Here is a 22,722-nt window from a genome sequence, read left to right as displayed (position 1 = left end):
ATCAGTAATGTTGAGTTCCAAAATCTTCATCATTAATGGTTAAAAGTTTTGCCTGCTGAAACAAAAAAATGAAATGTTTATTTGATTTGTTTGCAGGTCTTGTGTGTATGAAGTCCAGCAGTTCTGTGGTTGAACTGGTCATGCTGCTGTGTTCCCAGGTAAGTCATTCCTCCATCTCTCTTCAAGGTTTTTCCACCTTCCCCTCTCTGTCTTTCTCTTTACTGTTAATAAATCCATCGTTGCAGTGTTATCTTCACACTGCCAGCCCGAATCCTGTCTTACTAAGCTCTGAGTATAGACAAAAGTCCAGAAAAATGGCCACGGTTCCCTTCTTAATGCTGTTGATGTGAGTTCAAAGGTCAGGGGTCTTGACCCAGTGTAAAGGTCTTGGTCATATAGCCAGTCACAGAGGATAATGCAACATTGATAGTGTTTTGTGATCGATCTGCCTCCCCATCGGGTTTTTTAAGGCAGGTAGGATGAAGGATTGATAGCAGAGCTCTGTTCGTTCGTTTGTGTGTGTTTTTGTCCCAAAATGATCTGAATCCTCCCTTTGGAGATATTCGAAGACATCTGTACTTCAGGAAAAGTATTTATGAATAAATACAATTGTGTATATATTAGGGGTTACACAGACTAGTTGACTTTAATGCTCTGCCACGACTAGTCGCTGGTCATGGGCTATAGATGGCGCAACAGGATGAGAAATCTTTGAAGTCCACTTTTACGCTCCATTTCCACCAGTTAAAATGACAAATAAATGCATAGTCCGAGAGCACTCCACAAGATATGTTTGATTATACCATCTGGAAGCTCAAAATTGAACAGGTAAATCCAGGTTTTGAAACCGATTATTGGACACACATTAATCGCCTTTCTCAACTAATGAGCTTCTGCATTGTAACACACACACATAGACAGTAGCTCACACATCATGTGCAGATCGCACACACACAAACATTCAGTAGCACAGAAATGTATTGTCAACACTGTTCTGTAATTTATCAATAAAATAGCTTAAAATCTGAAAAGTTCTAGCATATAGGCATGTTTCTTAAAAACTAAAACCCACAGCTTCACTTGTTGGTGCATTTGTCAGTCTTTATTAAGAGGAAATCAGTGATGTGGTTATAGAATTGCGTTTGTGGTGAGAGATTGAGCATGTGTGCATAATATGCACCCGATTGAGTGTTTATGATTGGGGCTAATGGAGGTAGCCATAGGGTGCCCTTAGAGGAGGAGAGTCACTGAAGTGTGTGATATTCTGTTGACACACACACACACACACACACACACGCACACACACACACACACACACACACACACACACACACACACACACACACACACACACACACACACACACACACACTCAGACACACACAGACACTCACATTAAGACAGGGCTACTACAGATTTTCAGTGACTATAATTTTTCTCAAGTAAAGCGATTGTTGAATTATTCAGTATTAGCAAGGTGAGAATGTATCATGGTGTTTACATACAAATGAGTAGCACACATACACAAGCACTCCTTGTATCGTTTTGTATTGCTTTTATTTACAAAAATAAAGCACTTCTCGTCCTCCTATAACCCTCCCTAAAGGTAATCCAGAGAGATCAGGCATCAGCCGGGGCGTCAGGGGCCGCATATATTTGCAGAAGTGAGGCGTGAGGTGGGGGTCCCTCCGTGAACCCAAGCATCTAGAAAAGAGGGAATAAATGACACGCTCTAATGCACCTATTTGTCATATCTGTCACGCTGTTGTGTAATGCTAATCTAATCAAAGGGGAGAATTTGGGTTCTGCCTGCCTCCACTGAAAAAAAGCCTCTGGCCCAAAACCCGTTCCAGTGGCGGCGCATTGCAGGCCCTGTGCTGCAATGAAAGGGCTGCGTTGCTGCTGATTACTTCAATAAATCATCTGAACTAAATTCTTTCAAATGATGCAAATGTACTTTTATTGTGGGGGAGAAATGGTGGGAAAAGGCGGCAAAGCTCAAATGAGGTCGTGAGCCCTGTTTACCCCACAGGTAATTACACAGTCTTTTGTAGGGGAATAATTTTGTTTTATGAACGTGGCAGATTTTTTTCTTTCTCTTATTTGGAAGAAGAATCAAGAGGAACTTTAGGGTCTCTGATTGATCCTGTGTTTAATGAGGACACGACATCCCTGCACAGGAAGTGCTGTTGTAGACAGGAAGTGAAGCAGTCCTTTTGTTGACTGAATAGGCAATGAGAAAGGGAGGATGTTGATGGATTCGTTTACTTTTGCTTACATTTCCTTCTTATCCCAAAATAGAATCCAGCCGGATATGGTACCGTCTGCACACATTTTCTAATTAATATCTATGGTATAAGATGGAGTAGGTTTGGGGCTAGAGGTCAAAGGTTGGGGTCACAGACTAGTTTTTAATCACTCAGGATCAGGAGGGTTGCTCTTCTGTTAGATAGCGATCCTTAACTGCAATTTTATTGCATCTCTCTGAAATGAATCCCTTTATCCTCAACACAGGATCAATTTTCATCATCTTCTATAAGCCTGTTGTGGTTTATTGCTTTTCACTTGTCTGTGTTATTGATAGTTGTTATATAAAGCTGTATTAAACATGCGACTTTTAATTGATTTTTTTATTGTAATTTTTTCCCATTCTTTCAGCCCTTTGTTCTTTTAAAATATGCATGTGAAAAAGTATCTAATACTGCAAACACATCACAATGACTGTAATGAATAAGTGTTGACATCCTCGTTATTTCTGTATTATTGTTCTGGTAATGCTTATAATAATATGGATGGATGGATGTGTGTGCGTGTATATATAGGCTATATATTGATTAGGTCCAGCATATTATCTGAAATCCTCTAATAATACTGTGTATATATATATATATATATATATAAATAAATATATATAATGCTATAATGGATGATACTATAATATTTTGCTTTATTATTATTAATGATTAATGCAAGCAAATCATTTTTGCCAGCATTTATTTTTCTGTCTGTCCTTTTGCTATTAAAAAGCAGGAGCAAAAGCAGTGAGGGTGTTTTTCAAACTCTTGTGTTATTTAAATTAATGTTCAGTCAGTGACATTTGTGGCATAATGTCAGTTAACAGAAAATCATTTTGATTTATTCCTTAGTTAAAAGTAAATAATAAGAATGTTGAGGAATCAACATGTTACAGGAATCATGGTTACAATAAGTGCTCAATGAAAAAAATAAAATGCAAGGCAATATATGTTTATAGTCACAAGTGTAATATTGCAACAAGACTTGTGTTAACAATGAAATGAAGTAATAGAATCACTTAGTTTGCCACAACATCTTTACAGCCGAAATAATACACATTTTTATATATTTTTTAAATTTATGTGCGAAAACTGCTTTAGTGGCTGTTCACGTCTTGTCTAAAAACGCTTGCACTCCCGTGGTGTCTGCTGTTGCTAAGTAATCATGAAGACGAAGAAGTTTCAGCAAAGGATAAATGGATTTCCGCCCCTTGCATTAGCTCTACTACTAGTTAATATTTATGGAGATGAGAAATAAAAAACTCGCCAGCTGCACTATGACCAGATGTTCATCCATCTTGGCCGAGGTTTCGATGTTGTTACGGAAAGGCCGAAGCTGATTGGTTGGTTCTTGTCACATGACCTGCGGTGCACTTGCGGCATTCTGAAAAGTTGAGATTTTTCCGTCTTGCTGCGGTGTATATGCACCTGGGAAAAACAAGTGTGTTACAACGCATGAGCGTCGAGACTGCGTCACTCTCTATTTGAGCACGCTTGTCGCGTGTCTACATTTAAAATAACGAAATTGAGCATGCAAAAGACATGACGTGTACCAAGTTATGTTTAACCAAGTTCTTTATACCCTTTACAAATTGACAGTTTACCATTCATATTTTATTGGTAGTATTAATTATGAATAAATTATTTTGTGTGGTAAAATTATGCTACAAATGCTGTTGATTAAGCTCAAATTGCATTGAACCCAGAATATTCCTTAAATACTTTCGAGCAGAGAGAGGAGAGCAGAAGGCTACAGAAGAATGAATGTGGCTGGGATGAGAGAGGAAGGATGAGCGTAAAACAACAGCTATCAAAGCATCCACTCCGTTCAGGAAATTGCGAGTGATAGGGCTTCAGATTAGGCCCTGCATATTACATGAAGATCATCTTTGAGTGTCCTCATCTTGCCATTCAAGGCATCCACGTAAAAGCCTTATGTTTCACTCGACCTAATTCTCTTTGACAACGATCACACATACACACCGCTTCACTGAAGAAGATATACCACCTGCTGTTGTACTGGAGAATATCACTTAAAAAGGTTTCAGCTTTTCAATAAATAATGCTGCCTGCATTGAAACACTCTGACGAGGAGTAGAAGCTTGTGGATTTGATTGTAAATAAGCTTGTCCAGCTAAAAATATACATAAAAAGAATCTTTTGTTAAATGATACTTTATATAAGCATCAGAGAAGCAATTGCAAACTGCTCTCAGATCGGCGTTGGTTTGGAAATCATCTCATCCATCTGCTTGACAGTGGCCTCCTGATAGCTGTGTGTCTGTCAGATATATATGGGACTCAGGCAGCCGTGTTTCCCTATATCACCCATTACCGCTCAGACCTTGTGTCAGGTCATCTATTCTTTAAGACATTTATCTTCTGAATGCCTCACACGATGGAAGGGCTAAGGTGCAAGAGCAAGAAACAGTATATTCATGTGCATGTTTGCGAAAGGCTGGGCCTGCTTTGGTATTCCCTATTTCCTGGGTTCTCTTTTTTTTTTTTTTTTTATCATAAGCTGTTTAAAGAAATCATTTGGTTCTCTCTATACTTTGATCTTCAGCATTTCACATCTGCTGTCCTGATATTGTTGATGATCCTGACCAGGGAGTCTTTAATGTAGAGTTAACCTGTTAAACAGATGGGCACCTTCGTCAGTCAATACGTACTGGAGACACTGACTTCCCCCTGAGCACTTGGCATTTCTTAACCTCTGACCTTTAGGAAGAGGATGGAGAGTGGCCAGTGGCTCAAGAGTTTAACCCCCTGGAGTCACAGTGACTCTGGGATCAATACTCACAGGGAGAGCGAAAGTAAGAGGAATCGATCGGTCGACTGTCCAGTGAAGGCCTCAGCAGTGACTGTTCACTGGATCTCTTCATCATTTCTCAACTGCGCACTAACTCCAGGCCAAGAAGCTTCAGTGTAAAAGTTCTTATAATAGTTCTAATGTAATTGTTGCAGTGAATTATTATATATTTTTTTTTATTAGCTTTGAGTATTATAAAACAGATATGTGTCTTAATCCTGTGATCGCGTTCAGCCCATCCTGCTTAAATTCTGGGCAAATGTTTTTTTTTATACCGCAAAGGTTTATTAAGGGTAAATAATTGGCAACTGTAAGCATTCTCTACTTTATAGATTCATATGAGACTGTAATTCATTTGATTATGCCAGTTTGTTTTGAAAATATAGCTATTAATGAGTATGAATTGGAAAGTGACTGTTTTTAAGAGTCATTGCCGTAATTCTTCTTACTCGCTGCACAGTTAGAGATGGAGAGGATAAACATACTGCAAATTGATGAAAAAAAAAAAAAAGAAGAATATTTAAATCAAACTATACTTGATGTAAAGTCAGTCGGCACAGGCAAACAGCTCATGCTCACTTTGTGTCTCTCAGCCCAGCGCTATTCTGATTTTTTTTCATTTTTTTTTCATAGATCTACAGAGATTCATGTTAATTGAGATGTATGTTTATATACAGAGCTATATTTATGTAGAGCAATAACAGACCTTCGATACCTGCACTGACTCTTTACACTGTCTCTTACTAATTAGTGGCTTACATTGCACGCACACACACACACACACACACACACACACACACACTAAAAACAAGACTAAGACTAAAAACAATTCATAGACACTAATGATTTCTCACTTGAGCAGTTTTGGAACTTGTAATATTTCTCAAATTTTTGAATAAGAACAATCTTAGTGTTAAATATTTGTGTCAGTGCTGATATTAGTGTTAAAATATCTGTCATCAGTATCTGCCTTAAATTTCCTGACCGGTGCACCACTAAGAGGCATTGGTTTTGCTCCTTTTAACAAATGATGCCCAATAAAGCAGAATTACCTTCTTTTTTTTTTTTTTCAGGGAAAATATTAGAGAAAAACACTGTCACATTATATTGTTACCTTTCGAACAGAACAAGAAACAAATATAAATGTATAAACACCACAGTAAAAACATCTGCACACATCAGGGTGCAAGTTAGTGAGCTCAGGCCAGCAGGCTTTCTGACCAAGTGACCATGATTGACTACTTCAAAGAATTGGTTTAGGACTTAAAACTGGCCTTTTAAAATGAAAAGCTATTCAGGGACATAGGCGCTTGAAGTTCAGTGCAGACTGTTTCGTCTCGTTTAGTCCTGCCATTTTTAACTTTGCAAGTTCCATAAACGTCGCAGAACTGAAGAGGAATGTGGTTGAACCTGAGGTTGAATCTTTCTCCCTCCCCATCTCACAGTCAAACCTGGACCCCGCTGAGAGGCATAACATGTACGTAAGGTTCAAGCGCAGGCCCAGGCCACGTGTTGTCTTTCCCCCTCTCCCTCCTCCTCCCTCCTCCACCCCAGACAACGACCCACGAGGGTCTCCGTGCCGGTGGATAACATTGCTCTCAGCATTCTTTGAACACAGGGTTCCGTTGAGGCCCAGAGAAAACACACTAACACCAACTGGCACTTAATTCTGCCGGCGCCCTGCCGATGCGAGCTATGCGTCCGGAGACGGGGCTCTTCCTGACAGGAAGTGAGAGGGAACGGCATGAGGAAAGCTTACGACTTGAGTGACTTTTAATTCACTCTCTGACTGCAATATAGTTGGCTGGGAAAGAGACATGTTATTGAGGCAAATTGTTTTTTTCTTTTAAATGGTACCGATGGACTAACGGTCCTTCATGCTAGCTTTTTCCTTTAACTGTTGAAGATCCTTATAGTAGCTTGATGTTGATCTGGTATACCTCATTCAGAATCTCCTTCCTAACATACTCTCTTTGTGTCACTATTTACATACATGGATATGTGTATTTACAAAATCAAAATCATATTATCACTGTGTGCATTCTCACCATGTGCCGAATATATAATAATCATTGTTTCTATAGCCCAGAAAGGAAAGCAACAAGATTTATGTATGCTATTATCATTCCTGTCAAGTCAGATTATTTCAGTCATCACCCTCCTCCTAAACCTTCAATAGAGAGAAGGGGAAAAAAGCACTTTAACTTTTTTTTTTATAAATGTTTTTAGAAATCTTTTGACACCTCCAAGCCCAGCTCATTGTAAGGAAGCTTCTAATCACATCTGTTTAACCACAATCCTCTATGGTCTTTAAATGTAGTCAGAGTAAATATTTGCTCCCCTTGTAAAGTCTCCTTGTGTGGAGTGTCCTCACAGAAACACAGGCCCTTGGCCGTTTGGGATTGTGTGTTTGCTTTAGAAGAGATAACATCTGAGAACATGCACAGGACTTGTAGAGCGTTCTGCTTGTCACATCAGTAAATTAAGCTGTCTGGACCTGCTGTCAGATGCCATTTTGATATTACGATGAGTTGATTGAAGTGGACCTTAACAAGTGGAAGTTTTAGCACTGCAACATTAAGCTACCTTGAAGGACAATATTAAAATTGAAAGTAAAAATAATAAGAGATAATCAAGAAAATGTCAATAATAATAATAATACACCTCATTGAAGGGCAATATTAAAAAAATCAATAATAATAAAAATATAATAAAAAAAATCTATAATATTAAAATGATTAATTACACAAAATGGTTTTCTGAAGATACAAAGGAGGATATTTTGTCTTTTAAAATAATAATTTTAAGTATATGCTGACATACAATAATGTTATAATAATGTAAGGTGTAACCAATTATAATAAAAAACAAATACAAAACAACAAACACAACTATTCCACAAATAATAACAATAATTAAATCAAATCTACAAAAATTTTAATGATAAAATACAAAACTATAAAATGAAGCTTTAAGATCAGATTTTAAAGAACACAGAGGTCAATTAAAAAAAAATGTAGGTAGTAAATTTAAAAGAAAATGTCCTTTTCCTAATAGATGCAAGTGCAATGGATAGATAGGAACATATAGCCTAGGTTACAATATTAAATTAAAAGACAGATACTGTGGAGCCAACCACACAAAACCTTATATGCAAGTAAATGTATCTTAAAATACGCACAAAACCTAACGAGATTACTTGTCTATCAGGATTCTAGCTGCATAATTCTGAACATGCTGGAGTTTGTCAGTGTTGATTTTAAGACCACATAACATTGCAAAAATAGATACTTTGTGGAAACATAATTTTTTTGTTTGGAAAGTTAAGTGTTTTCCCTGTAAGTAATACAACACTGACATTTTAAATCTAGAATCTCTTTCCGTCGTTCAAAGCTGTACAGTAGCCACTTTTCTGTTATAAATCGCCCTGTGCTCTGTGGACAAGCCGTAACGTAAACTTCTGCTCGTTATGATCTGAAACAGCGCTCTTACATGTGACGGATAATTTTTTTGTTTCATCTGAGCCTCAATCCCCCAGCCGGCAGAAAACAAACAAATACTTGTGATTATAACTGATGGGTTGGAAACTGTAGAGCGACTTGTTTATTTTCAATGAACGAAGCCAAACGCCATGCACATTTCCTTGTCTTGCCATTGTGGATGAGGCAAAACATTACATTGTAGGTCTGCGTTGTTTCATTTGTGTTTCAGTTGTGTTTTAGTTTGAGGGTAATTGCGTTCTCTTAATCAGCAGTGATTAGGAATGCAGCGCCACGGTAATTATCATGGCAAAACTAAACAAAAGAATGCCTCATTGGATGACTTCTCTATGGAAATCTAAAACATGTTTGTGTGTCTCAGAAGAAAATTACTTTTGTTTTTTTTATAAAAAAAAAAATCTATTCATTTAAAGTATAAGGGAAATGTTATGTAATATGTTTTTTATGAGCACAGATTACACTGATTTTGTTTACGAATGTGTTCACATGCTCACACTATCCTGACACAGATGCCACCAAGTTCTTTGTAATAGCGTCTCTCTCCCTTCAGCATTCCCTTCACTCTGTATTACAAACTTCTGTTTTCATCACAGACTCGCATAACATAGATCTCTTCATCGCTCAAAAATAAGGACGATATAACTGATATATGTAATATAACTAAATATAATATAATATAATATAATATAATACAAATGACTATTAATTGTATCTAACAAACGTTTTTGTTTATATAATATATGTGCATATACATAATATATTTAGTATATATAAATTATACACACATTAATTGAACAAAAACTTTTATATTAGATGCTATTAATCATGATTAATCAATTTGACTAATAATATAATGTAATAAAAAATAATGGCTCATGCAGCATTATGTCAACACATTAATTTGTATGCATATTATGTGCAGGGTTTGTCAGAATTGACTGTTCATATTTTTTCATCATTTATCTACTTAATATTTCTTGATGATGATTATGATAATAATTTATTATACTATTTTATATAAAAATAAATAAGGATGTTTAAGGGATGTTTAGATAATTTTTATTTGAATAGTTGATGTTATTCAGTTAATGTTATTGAGTTTTTGCACTATGTTAGACGTTTTGAGTTGCACGTCCAGAATCAGTGTACCAGAAGTCTCAATCTTGGATAGCTTGTTTATATACATGAGCATCAATAAAAGTGAAACACAAGTGTGTTTGGATAGATTTGACCTTGATCAAGTGTTCCCTATATGCTAGTCTTTGTTGTTTTATCAAGACTGGAGGAAACGGGTCAATTATAAATGTTCTTGATGAAGTGTCTTATGACTGGTCTGAATCACAGTGGCTATCATTACAAGTTTATCTTTACAATACAAACTTTCCCAGGCACTGTTTGTGTGGCTGATAAAGTCATGTTCTATCTTAGGACACAATCCTGGTCTTGATGACATGAATCTAGCGTGAGTGGTTGCTGTAACGACAGGACCGGGACAGAGGTGGCTGGGTTGTAGAAGCACCTCTCTTAGTTCAGGGTCAGAGTTGAAAGGTCACAAATGGCTGCCTGTATCCACTCATCAGGTCAGAATGGAAACAGCATTGGATACCATAAAACCGTATCAGGGTCCTATCACAATGACTGGTTGAAATCCAATAACTGTCAGCCTTGTCCCTAACGCACAGCACTGATCGTTAAGGCTTTTTGATTGGGGTCATTGCTTCCTTTAATTAAAGAATAATGCCTTTCCCTCACCCATCGAACATTCATTTATCTTTGTAGTGAAAATGTATTTGTGTGCTTGGTTGATGACAGCCGCTAAAGTGTGTTTTTTCCTAACAAAAGATCCTAGTACATATGCTGTTTCTCCCAAAAAATGTATCTAATGAACTTTAGTTGGCTGTTTGGTCTGAAAAAACACCTTCCCGTTTTCCCTTCATCCTGCCCAATTTTCCTTTCACCCTTCAACTTTTTTATTTTCCCTGTCTTTCCATCTTATACAATGTACACAGTAACACCCAAAATTGAATCAGTCGATATGGAATTAAAATAAATAAAAACAATTATTCCGTTTTTACCCAAATTTCTCCGAAAATTTTAACTGTGGTACTCTCAGAACTTCTGTTGGTTTGCTCAATGCTGTTTGGTTGAGACTGGACTTGGCCAATTGTAGATGGGGAGAGTGTCCAATAGTTCCTGTTTGAAAATAATTTAGCAATTCTATTTGGTAATGTGAGTGGTACAGAATTTACAATCTTTTCCTTCAACTTTATTATTGGTTTGCTGTATTGGCTCTGTTGAAATTATGTATATACTGTAGATGGTTTGGTAAATTAATGGTGAGTAATGAGTAACCAAACTTAGCTTGCTGTCGGAAAACTGATGTAAGATTTACTTGAATATGCTTCCTCAAATATTTATGCTGGAGATTACAAAGTAAAATGCATATAATCTGGGTATTAACAGCTGTTATAGTGAACAAAGCCTCTGCAATATATAAAGGCGTACACATATTGCCATTTAAAATTTTTGTTTATTTTGGTTTCAGGCTCACTTTTATTCTCTCAGAGGATGGTGAAACATTTCCTTCTTAATAAGCAAGTAGATTTGCCCGGTTTCATTTTCATTTATGACCTCAGAAATATTGCAGGGTATTAAAAAATAAATCATCATCATTATGATATGATTGCTTGTGTTGCACCTCTACTTAGAAGCACTCTCTGTTGGCCGAAACAAATGAGACATTAGAGTCGGACCGTTACCCTCCTGTCTCCATGATACAGTCTTGAAAAGAGCCCTCGAGAATACACAAGCGACTTTGTACATACTCATGACCTGGTTGTTATTATTATTCTTGAGACGATCACAGGGAAGTGTTGAAAGGTTGGCGCAGCTGTGAAAAATGTCAATGATTTGGTCTCGCTCCTAGGCTATTAAACATCACTGAAAGCTGTGGTTTTAGGAGTTGTTTAGACTAACACCTTTTACAACAACCGGCTGAGACCTGTTAAAGTTTTTGAGGACTGTGCAATGTTAAAGGCAATCTTGAACATTGAAGATACATTATAAACATGTTAGATGCCCGTTTTGCTTTCTTCCATCCTTCCCAGTGATCACTTCCTCTGTATGAAGTTTGTTGATGATGTCGGGGTTCATTTTAATCCTTACATATTAATAGCATTATGCTGATGTTTATTCTGACTAAACCCAACCTTCCTATCTCTGCTTGTTGTATACACTGTGTGTAAAGTCTTTTTTATTTCTCTCCACAGGAGTGGCAGAATTCCATCCAAAAGAATGCGGGTTTGGCCTTCATCGAGCTTGTGAACGAGGGCAGGTAATTATCTAAACCCATCCTCTGACCCTTTCTTAGCCACCTCCTCATTATCTTCTGGCCTACAACGCTATGTTGAGTGTGTACGATCCGATCTTGTTTTGGAGGTAATCAATGTAATGTGGAAAGGGGATCAACAGGGTGACCTGGAGTTCGAGGCGTCTGTCAATAACTTGGCTTGTTCCCATGTGTTTCTGAGAGGGCAGCAGCGCCTTAGTTTCTTGTCCACCTCTTGGGAAATCTTTCTTGTATCTTGCTGTTTTCAGACAGGTTTATGTCTCATCTTTTGGACTCTTTTACTCAGACTCCCTTTGGGATGGAAGGATCTGTCTTCAATTTCAAGCCCTTAGATCTTTCAGATGGCTCTCATTTCTAACTTAGCAATGGAAATTAATGTTAATGAATGCTGCCGTGCTGATGAGCTCTCCAGAAATGTTAATGAATGCTGTGATGCACTGAGGCTCTTCCACCTTAACTGCTGGCCATCTTTACAGCTCTTTTTCAAACATACGCTTTTCTTTTGGAAAGTAGGGTCAAGGTTTAGACAACATCTGGCACACCAGCCCCTGTCATGGATATATCACTGTAATCCTAGCTCTAAAGTGCACATCAAATATGTCATTATAATGCCTACTGCACTAAAATTATAATGATCAATACTGATTTAGTCACAGTGCTTTCCCAAAGTCAAGTTGAATTCTTGAAGCCCAAAGAAAAGAAATTACTGTAAACAAATACCAGTGTTGGGCAAGCTACTTGGAAAATGTAGTGAGCTAAGCTAGCAGTTACTCTACATTAAAGAAAGCTTCTCTGCACTGAAGCTACCCCCCTGAGAAACGTAGCAAGCTAAGCTACAGCAACATGGCAAAAGTACCAACCAACTTCATTCCAAGTCAATGCTATCTCAGTGATCAATAAAACTCAGTCAAACAGATAGGCAGGCATAATTGTTCAGTTCAATTGTTTATTCAACAACTGTTCCAAACCAATTTGGCTACAAAAACAATAACAAAACTATAACTATATAAATCCATATAGCTATATAAAACCATAACTATAACAAAACTTGGTGTCGACAGTTTGTGCATCTTTCCATCAAGTACATTTCTCACATGTCAGCACCTGGATTGTTACGTGATGTCACCGTCGGGAGCAGAGGGTGGCGGAAATGTACCAAAAAGCTGGTTGTCAACTGCCGTAAAATACGAAGTAGTAGTCACCGTCATACGGAAGTACATCCGTCGGCTACACAGCCAACAGAGGTCCGTGTATAGTGGTGGCGTCACTTACTGATCCAGGATCAGTGATCCTTAGCAGTTGTATTTCCGATTTGAGCTTGAGCTTCAGAAATGCTTGGGAAAATATAGCTTGTGTGGATGCTACCGCACTACTTGATTAACAAAAGAGCTTCGCTACTGAAAAGCTTTTTGATTCAGAAAACAGTGACACTACCACCAATTATCAAATCATACATACAGTTAGGGCTGGACCAAGCATAGTCCTTCCTCGATCGCCCCTAGGTGGCTGGATGCAGTATAGGTCATAAACCCCGCCCTCTCTATGTAATGTAATAAACGTGAGACAAACTAAACAATCAAATTACACTTTAAATAATTTTTTTCCAAAGATGGTTTCTTTCATTTTAGGCAGTTTTTATCACACTGATGTTAGTTCAAGTGTTCATTCTTTAAATAAGTTTGGTTTTAGTTAGTTATTTGATGCTATAACAACGGGGATGTGACGTCATGATTGACAGCTTCTCTAAGTGAAGTAGTCACTGAGGCTCCAACTGACTTTTTTCGGGATCTTGGGGAGGAGATTGCATTTCCATAACTGTTTATTTAACACCTACATAAACTGTACTAACCGGTGCAAACCGATCCTACGGGAGTGTGGGCGGGGCCTTGATATCGCGGCCCCACTTCGCGCTCACTACTGTGAAGACTCGAGACTCAAGATGTCAGCGCCATGTTGGGACACAGGCGGCTTCACTTACTACAATGGAAGAGAGTGAATGTGTTGTCCATCTTTTTTTACAGTCTATGGGCTGGACGATATGACGATATATATCATGGCGACGATATAAAATGTCTGTCGTTAGAGATTTTGCTATATCGTTCATATCTTGGTGTGTAAATATATCAGCGTAGCAGAAGAAAAGCAGGACGTGCGTCATGTTAAGCGTAGTAAGTCATGAAAAAAGATCTCAATGCATTGCTCATGTTGACTGACACAGATTCAAGGCGCTCACACAGAAAGCCACCTCTCTCAGACAGCATCCCAAATTGAGTTCTCTTTTGCTGCTATTTGTGCTTGAATGGTCACATTATGCACATAATTGTCAAAATGCCCATTGTGTGGAGTATTCACATAAACACAGTCAGTTATGTGTTAAATGAACGTAAACAGCTGAGTGAAAACCAGATGTGTATCAGTATATTCGGTCCGTGCATCCAGCCTTAAAGTGACCCTTAAAGTCTCTGACGCTGTTCACGTGAGTACCACGACGCATGGATGTGGTTCTGACGCAGAAGACGGCTTTCTGATGTAGAACCCGGAAGCGATGCACTTTAGTTGCAACGTGAACAGCGTCGGAAAGCTCTCAGATTTGATCAAAAATGCCTTAATTTGTGTTCCGAAGATAAACTAAGGCTTACGGGTTTGGAACGACATGAGGGTGAGCAATTAACGACAGAATGTTCATTTTTGGATGAACTAACCCGTTAATGTGAATCAAATAACAAATGACAAGAATATCACTCACTGTTCTTGACTGAATAACTTTTTTTTAAAACAATTTTGTACAAATTTGTTCGTTCAAGAAGACGTGAAAGAGAGCTCAATTCAGTATTCGCGCACTGTCTGAGATGCGGCTTTCTGGGAACGATTTCAATTCATAAGCTTGCGATAGGATTACGATCTTTATTCAATATCAGTTCATTTGGATAAATATCAGGTACAATAGCTACATTATTTTTTCTCATGGAAAAAAAATCTCAACCAATGCTGTAAACATACAGGGAGATTGTTAACAGTTGTCAGCTGGTGTTATTATTAACGGTTAAAATGAACAACTCCAGTATAATAGTTCTTAGAGGTGTAAATCTGCTTTGTGTGCACAAATACTACGTTTCACAATGCCGCCTAAACATCAGTGATCGTCGCACAGGTTGGGGTCAGCAGTGACCTTGCACGGTGTGGAGAAAATGTGATTGGTACAGACTGGTCCAATCAAGAGGTTGCAGGTCTTCATTGGTTTAATTAAATCCCTTACCTTGTCAATACGTGTATTCGACTTCATGCAGTGCTGCGCAGACCGAATGGCATATGACATCAAAATACCTCAAGAGCGATTTGAAAACACAGCTTTCGTATCGCTATCACGACTCTTAAAGTCATACTCCAACCGGTCTAATTTAAAACGGTTTCATTTGGCGTGAGATTTACTTGGGCAACGTGAAAGCGTGTCTCACGCCATGATATTACCATTGTATAATCGATAATCTAATCTTTTGTTTGTTTCTCTAGATTGTCATACCATAAAGTAAGTGAAAACAGATAAAGAAAGAAAGGAAAGCAAAAGGGTGATAGAATGAAGGGCAGTCACAGAGAGTGGACTGTGTTATTGATGGCAGTCGGGGTGAGAGGGGTGGGAGAGGGTCACTGCCGAGTCCCTGGCACGTCCGCTCCCCCGCTGCCCGCCGCTGACACACCAGGCTCGAGTTTCAGCCCTCCACCCTCCGCCTGTTATTCTTCCACTTTGCAGAGGCCTGAGCCTCCTGACCTGCTGAGATACTCATCTCTGTCCCTGGGGGGAATGTTTTATTAGGCCATGGCTTGTGTTGTTCACAAATCTGCCCGGGGTGTAAATGTGCTGTTTCAAGATCAGGTTCCTCCCTGTCTGTGCTAACCCAGGGCACCGTGGACAGAAAAAACTAAGCTGATTCACAAACAAGACTCTGAGATGGAAAGAACAGCTTCAGGTTTTGATGAGGGTTGACAAACAGTAGCAGTAAAAGCAGGATACATCTGATCTCCCATCAGCCCCTATAATCATCAGATGTCCTGTGATAAGAAACTGTGTGTGTGTGTGTTTGTGTTTATCCAAAGAAGGCTGTTCTTACATATGTAGAAACATGAGCTGGGGTGAGACGTGCCCCTTCTCCACACCCCCTACATCCGTATCTTGTTAGATGCGTATCATTTACAAATCAATCGCTGGTTGTTTTAGTGGGGGTGGTTTTTAGCTGCCGTGCTAAATATGATTTTCTGCTTGTTTTACATGGTGTAGTTAAGTTGGTTTAGCTTACTATTTACACTTTGATGGACTAACAACTGTGTTATTAAATCAGCAACATTTATTTCACAGATTAACAGTTGAGAGATGTGGAAGATATCCTTTCACTATTTTGTAGGATATTTTTACTATCTTTCATTTGATGTGAACATCATTATACATTGGAATTTATATACAGTATTCTTTATTATGGATGCACGATACACCAATACAACATCATTTATCACCAATATTGGCAGAGATTATTATTATTATTAATATTTATTGTATCGGCCAATATTGGTTGTTTATCATCTTATATTTACATGCTGTACATTATAATCTAATGCCTCAATTAACTATAATTTATATATTTATAATATCAGCCATAATATGAAAATAGTTATTGGCTTATTTGTATCATAATTTCATTATAGGTCTGTAAATGCGTCTGTTGCATCTCTCGATCAGCACATTTTTTAATAAATGGAAAAATTCATCTGTGATTTGTTTTCCAATTTAGTTTGCTCGTATCTGTATGAAATCCTAACTTGGATTCAGTTATCCTACCAACACAAACTGCATAATTATTGAAAATAATTCAGACAGAATCCTGTGATGTTCTTAATGTTCAATGTGTTTTTGATGTGCAGACTGCTGAGCCACACCATGAAGGACCATCTGGTGCGTGTAGCTAATGAGGCCGAGTTCATTCTGAGCCGCCAGAGAGCAGAGGACATCCACAAACATGCTGAGTTTGAGGTGAAAACACACACACACACACACACACACACACACACACACACACACACACACACACACACACACACACACACACACACACACACACACACACACACTCACACTCTCTCTCTCTCTCTACATATGTTCCTGTCTGCAGTCAATGAAATTTTCGAATAGTTAAAGACCCCATGAAATGACTTGATGGACACACCACTAAATATTGCCCATGCTTCCTACACTATTAAAGGACAAGTTCGGTATTTTACACTTAAAGCCCTGTTTTCAGATCGTTTCTGATGAAATACAATGGTTAAGATTGAAATTTGGACAAATGCTCCATTAAACTTTCGTTTACAAAGACGTGAAACTCACCGAGTGGTCAGGGGTGTTCACTGATATGCTCACACAAAAATCGCTGCAAAAGATGCTTTCCAACAGGTTTTATCGTAGTTTTTGTCCAACTCCATTGACTTGTATAGGATGAAAAACTACGATAAAACCTGTTGGAAAGCATCTTTTGCAGCGATTTTTGTGTGAGCATATCAGTGAACACCCCTGACCACTCGGTGAGTTTCACATCTTTGTAAACGAAAGTTTAATGCGTTTTAGGAAGGATTATTCCAGTGCACCTATGCAACCATTGTGGAGGTGGGGGGGTGCTACCACAGAAACCTAAAATTCTCGGGACAGCAGCATTTGTCCAAAGTTCAATCTTAACCATTGTATTTCATCAGAAACGATCTGAAAACAGGGCTTTAAGTGTAAAATACCGAACTTGTCCTTTAAATGGGCCAAAAATACTGATGACTCATGTTGTATTTGTGAAGCTTTTATCCAATCAAATTATGTCTAAAATGATATTTTCTCTCCCTTCTAATACCACTTTCCTCTGACTAGCAATAGCAATTAGTGTGAACTATTGGCTATGTACACTACTGTTCAAAAGTTTGAGGATGGTTTACATTAAATACATTAAAAGCACTAATATTGTGAAATATTATATTTTAAATGATGTATTTTATAAAAAGAATTTTTTACTATATTTTAAAATGTAATTTATTCCTGTGATGGCAAAGCAAAATTTTTACTCCACATGATCCTCCAGAAATCATTCTAATATGCAGATTTGAGGCATTTCTTATTTTTATCAATGTTGAAAACAGTTGTTCTTCATAATATTTTGTGGAAAACTTGATACATTTAGTTCATGATTCTTTGATTAATAGAAATATTCAAAAGAACAACATTTATTTGAAATGGTTTTTTTTTTGGAAACACAGTAAAAGTCTTTAAACTTTTACTTTGCTTCCAAACTTTTGAATGGTAGTGTATAAAAATGACAATCCCTTCAATATGTTCTGCCCCAACTTACTGTTTCAACGGGAAATACATCAACTCAGGAAAAAAGAAAAAATTGTAAAAAAAAAAAAAAATGCAAGTCAATTCATTTCATGGGATCTTGAAGACTTCTGCTGCAGCTGAGTGAAGCAATTACTAAATTTTCTTGACATATTGTACAAACAAGCCACTTTCACTTCATGCTGGTGTATTCTGTTTTCAGGGTTGATTTACAATTTTAAAAAACTGTTGTAAGATTTAATGAAATTGTTAAGCCCCTGTGAGGATATTAAAAAAAGAAAGTTTTGTCTGTCAGAACTGAAAAGCTGCCAACGTGAGGGAGTACAAATGTTTTCTTTTCAAACACAACTTATATGCAAGAAGGTTTCAAGCTTTGGCTAGAGAGATTGCGTTTGGCATGTATCTTACCAAAACATAGCAGCACAGTTGATTTATTCCTTATAGCACAGCCATGGGGCATTCCTCCACCGCTGCCCCGCCAAACACGCACACACATCACCTCTTTTATCACTGCAGTCTCGCTTTCTCATTCCTTCCATCATTCTCCATTTCGGTCTACCTGCTCCTTTTCCCCCCACGATTCCCCTTGGACTCATGTTCTGCCTGTTGTGCTCCCTTTGTGGGAGAATTTCACCAGTGACAGGAACACAGCACCTTCATTTCTATCTTCCTTTCGTTTCCCATCCCTCCCTCTGGTTCTGTCTGGCACTGGGGGCAGGATGTGACAGTGTAAAGGCGGAGTGGGCTCTGCTCTGTTCAACATCTCCTACCCTCCAGTTGTAAAACGTTATGCTTTCAGAAAGGTTCAAGGCAGGGTCTCTGAACTGAAACTATAAGAGGAAAACATTTGAAGTACAGTATTAAAAGTAAACATGTAAAATCGGGGAAAGCGATCATGTATCATGTCTGTGAGAGGTTCTGCAGTAGTCTGCTTTGTTAGGGTCATGTTTTGTATGTGATTGGCCTATACACAAATTTTGGCAGCTGTGCCCAACTTCTCATTGTTTTTAGAAAACAAGAGTTCTGACTCCCACACGTGATCCTCCAGTTGTCATTATCAGCTCAAAGAATCAGAATCACATTATTCGACACTGCAGGAACAGGAGTTGATTTTTTTTTTTTTCTAGTTGTGAGCACTAGATCAGTGGTTCTCAACTGGTTTGACCATGGGACCCACATTTTCCCATGGTCATTAGGCCGGGATCCATTTTGTTTTTATTTGACCTAATTCAAATATAAACTGTATACAATTATACAAATTATATTCAATTTGCTTTTAAAACTAAGCAAATTTATTTCACAAGAATGGTTGACACCGACAAGTACTGTTCCACTTTACTTAACATACGCATAAATTGTAAGAATATGACTAATACTGAATGATGATTAAACAGTATAAGGTAAGGCTATTAAATAGCAGTCCCAAACTAGTTTGTGTTAATACAATAAAGTTAGTTAGCCACCAGTCATACAAAATTAAATAAAAAAACGTTAGAAAAATTAAACTGACATATAGCCTGACAACATCTCATCGGACCACAGATACTGAATCAGGACAACGCGTTTTTCTCAGGCACGCTTTACTTAAATGTGTCAACAGCTTTCATGGATGTCTTTCAAAATAAATGTCTCGATTAAGAAAAAAATATGATGATGTTGTTTCTTTGTCTGCACACTCCGTGTCCCGCTCAAAGCGGTCTTGTGACCCAACAGTTGAGAAACACTGGACTAGATACTAGATAGCACAAAACAATTCAGTGTTTCTTGCACCGTTATTCAAAAGAGGCATTGTCCCACTGCTAAATCTGCTGAATCTTGGACCATTACAACTTTATTACATTGTCCTCACCGAATAAGCAAAAAAAAAAAAAAAAAACCAAACAGTACAGTTGCGAACAAACTGCTTAATTTCATCAATACTTTCTAATGAATCAGTTGAGCCAATAGGCAAATCATTGTGAATCAGACTGATTTACTCACTGAATTTTTTTAATGACTCACTCAATAAACCACAGGTTTTGTCCAACTCGAAATGAGCCGAGAACCGGAACATTTTTGGAATGTTAATTTTGAGAAAAATCCTTATTTGATGTACTGACTGCTTGTTTATTTTTTGATAGTATAATATATAATACATTATTAAGACAAATTATTTACCAAGGCAAATATAGCAAAAACAGTAATATTATTACAATTTCATATAACAATTATTACAATTTCATATAACAGTTTTCTATTTTAATATATTTTAAAACCTGTGGTGCTCTTTTGGTCAAAAATGACAAAAAATTTCTTTTTTATTTCAATGAAATTAATGTACTATATTTTAGTTCGATAATGTTTATTTAATATTGTTTTCTTTTTTAGGGGATTTAATGGTACTAAATTATATTTACGCTGTATTTATAATCCATTTATTTACTTTGAGCATAGACCTGAAAATTAAATTTCCAACTTAAATCTTGAATGCATTTGACCACCGACTTATGTTTGATCTCTTTTCAAAGACAACACTTGGCAGATTATTGCTGAAATGAAAATGGTAAAAAAAAGGTGAACTTAAAAATGTTACAGAATTATACATTTATTGTTGTGAAAAATGCACAAAAATACCATTTTCCCCCCAAAAAATGATTGAAATATATATATTCAAAAACATGTTTTACTCTAAAACTGCAAAAGAAAATCAAAGCCATAAATCTAAACAAGTTGTGTTCCATATTTGAGATTGAATCTCAAAAAAATTACTTTCAGTAAGATTTTGTTTGGCCGCAGTACCAAAAGTTTTCACTAGATGAAATTTGTCTCCCATTCATTTCCAATGTGGACGTTTTTGACCACGAGGAGCACAAGTGTGACTATTTCTTTTTATTTAACCTTTTCAAATCATGTCCATGAATTTTTTATTTTTTTATTTTTTTATTTGTGTGTGTGTGTGTGTGTGTGTGTGTGTGTGTGTGTGTGTGTGTGTGTGTGTGTGTGTGTGTGTGTGTGTGTGTGTGTGTGTGTGATATACAAAAACAGCCTTTTTCCACCATTGCTAAGCTACGTAATATGCTATCAGTTTCTGATGCAGAAAAGTTAGTTCATGCATTCATGACCTCGAGACTGGATTACTGTAATGCTTTATTAGCTGGTTGTCCTGCATCCTCAATAAACAAGCTACAGTTAGTCCAAAATGCCGCCGCTAGAGTTCTTACGAGATCAAGAAAATATGATCATATAACACTGATTTTATCATCACTGCATTGGTTACCTATAAAGTTCCATATTAATTACAAGGTATTGCTACTGACTTATAAAGCCCTAAACGGCTTAGCTCCAGTCTAGTTAACGGATCTTCTATCGCCCTATAATCCATCGCGCTCTTTAAGATCACTAAATTCAGGGCTTTTGGTCATACCTAGGATATCCAGAACCACCAAAGGAGGGAGAGCATTTTCACATTTGGCTCCAAAACTCTGGAATAGTCTTCCTGATACTGTTCGTTGCTCAGACTCGCTCTCCCAGTTGAAAACTAGATTAAAGTCGCATCTCTTCAGCCAGGCATTCATATAATCCTACAGTTCAAACTACAATCCGGCCTCTAGCTCATAAATGCCAGAGGAGAACTGGCCCCCGACTGAGCCTGGGTTCTCCCAAGGTTTTTTTTTCTCCATTAGGTCACCTGATGGAGTTTTAGGACACCATTAGGTCACTTGATGGAGTTTTTCGGTTCCTTGCCACTGTTGCCTTTGGCTTGCTCAGTTGGGGATATTTTGGGGATATTTAATTTAATTTTATCAATCAATAAATTCCTCTTGAAACAAACTTTGTTGTATTATTTTAATTTAATACTGTGAAGCTGCTTTGATACAATCTGTATTGTGAAAAGCGCTATACAAATAAACTTGACTTGACTTGACTTAAAACACACCTTTTCTGCCTTGTCTGCCTCACATGAATCAAAAGTCAGCTGTAGTTCTTCTTTCAGTGCTGTATTTGCAGCCTCTGAGGACAGTTGAGAAGTGTCTGCTGATTTGTCAAAGGAGAATACGTTAACAACTCAAGCACGCTAGCTAGGCTAACATTAATTAATAAACATGAATAACTAATGACTAACTTCTTAGAAATGTATGTAGCAATTACTAAGTAACGTACCAGTAGGCAGTTACCAAACTAGCTAAGATAGCTAGACTAATTTTACAACATAAGCACACTCAATTTAAATCGACAACACTTAATCTTATGTTTTGGTAAATACTCTATTTAAAAAGGTTTTATGAATTTGCACTTACCGTCGTCTGATATAAATGTCTGAAAAGAAAACACAGGACGCTGTCAGCGCATGCAGTAACTGAAGGCAGTGGGCTAGAAAATACGGTTCATAAAAAATATGACATTGAAAAACGTTGCCGTTGTGTTATG

At 37.4% G+C, this 22,722-nt stretch overlaps 1 protein-coding gene across 2 annotated transcripts in view; it reads left to right on the top strand.

Annotated features, from left to right (window-relative positions):
• lrba (LPS-responsive vesicle trafficking, beach and anchor containing) overlaps positions 1–22,722 on the top strand; it is a 262,441-nt gene that overhangs the window by 100,348 nt on the left and 139,371 nt on the right. For both annotated transcript variants that reach the window (XM_082164352.1, XM_082164351.1), the window contains exons 33-35: positions 97–158; positions 11,875–11,939; positions 16,866–16,974. In XM_082164352.1, coding sequence (XP_082020478.1) covers positions 97–158; positions 11,875–11,939; positions 16,866–16,974 — 236 coding nt within the window. The remainder of the gene's footprint in view (positions 1–96; positions 159–11,874; positions 11,940–16,865; positions 16,975–22,722) is intronic.

Source organism: Leuciscus leuciscus (genome assembly GCF_965113295.1).
Source record: "Leuciscus leuciscus genome assembly, chromosome: 3".
In the NCBI taxonomy this organism is placed as follows: Eukaryota; Metazoa; Chordata; class Actinopteri; order Cypriniformes; family Leuciscidae; genus Leuciscus; species Leuciscus leuciscus.
Note: the sequence above shows the minus strand (reverse complement) of the source record. Positions and strands in the feature narration are given on the sequence as shown.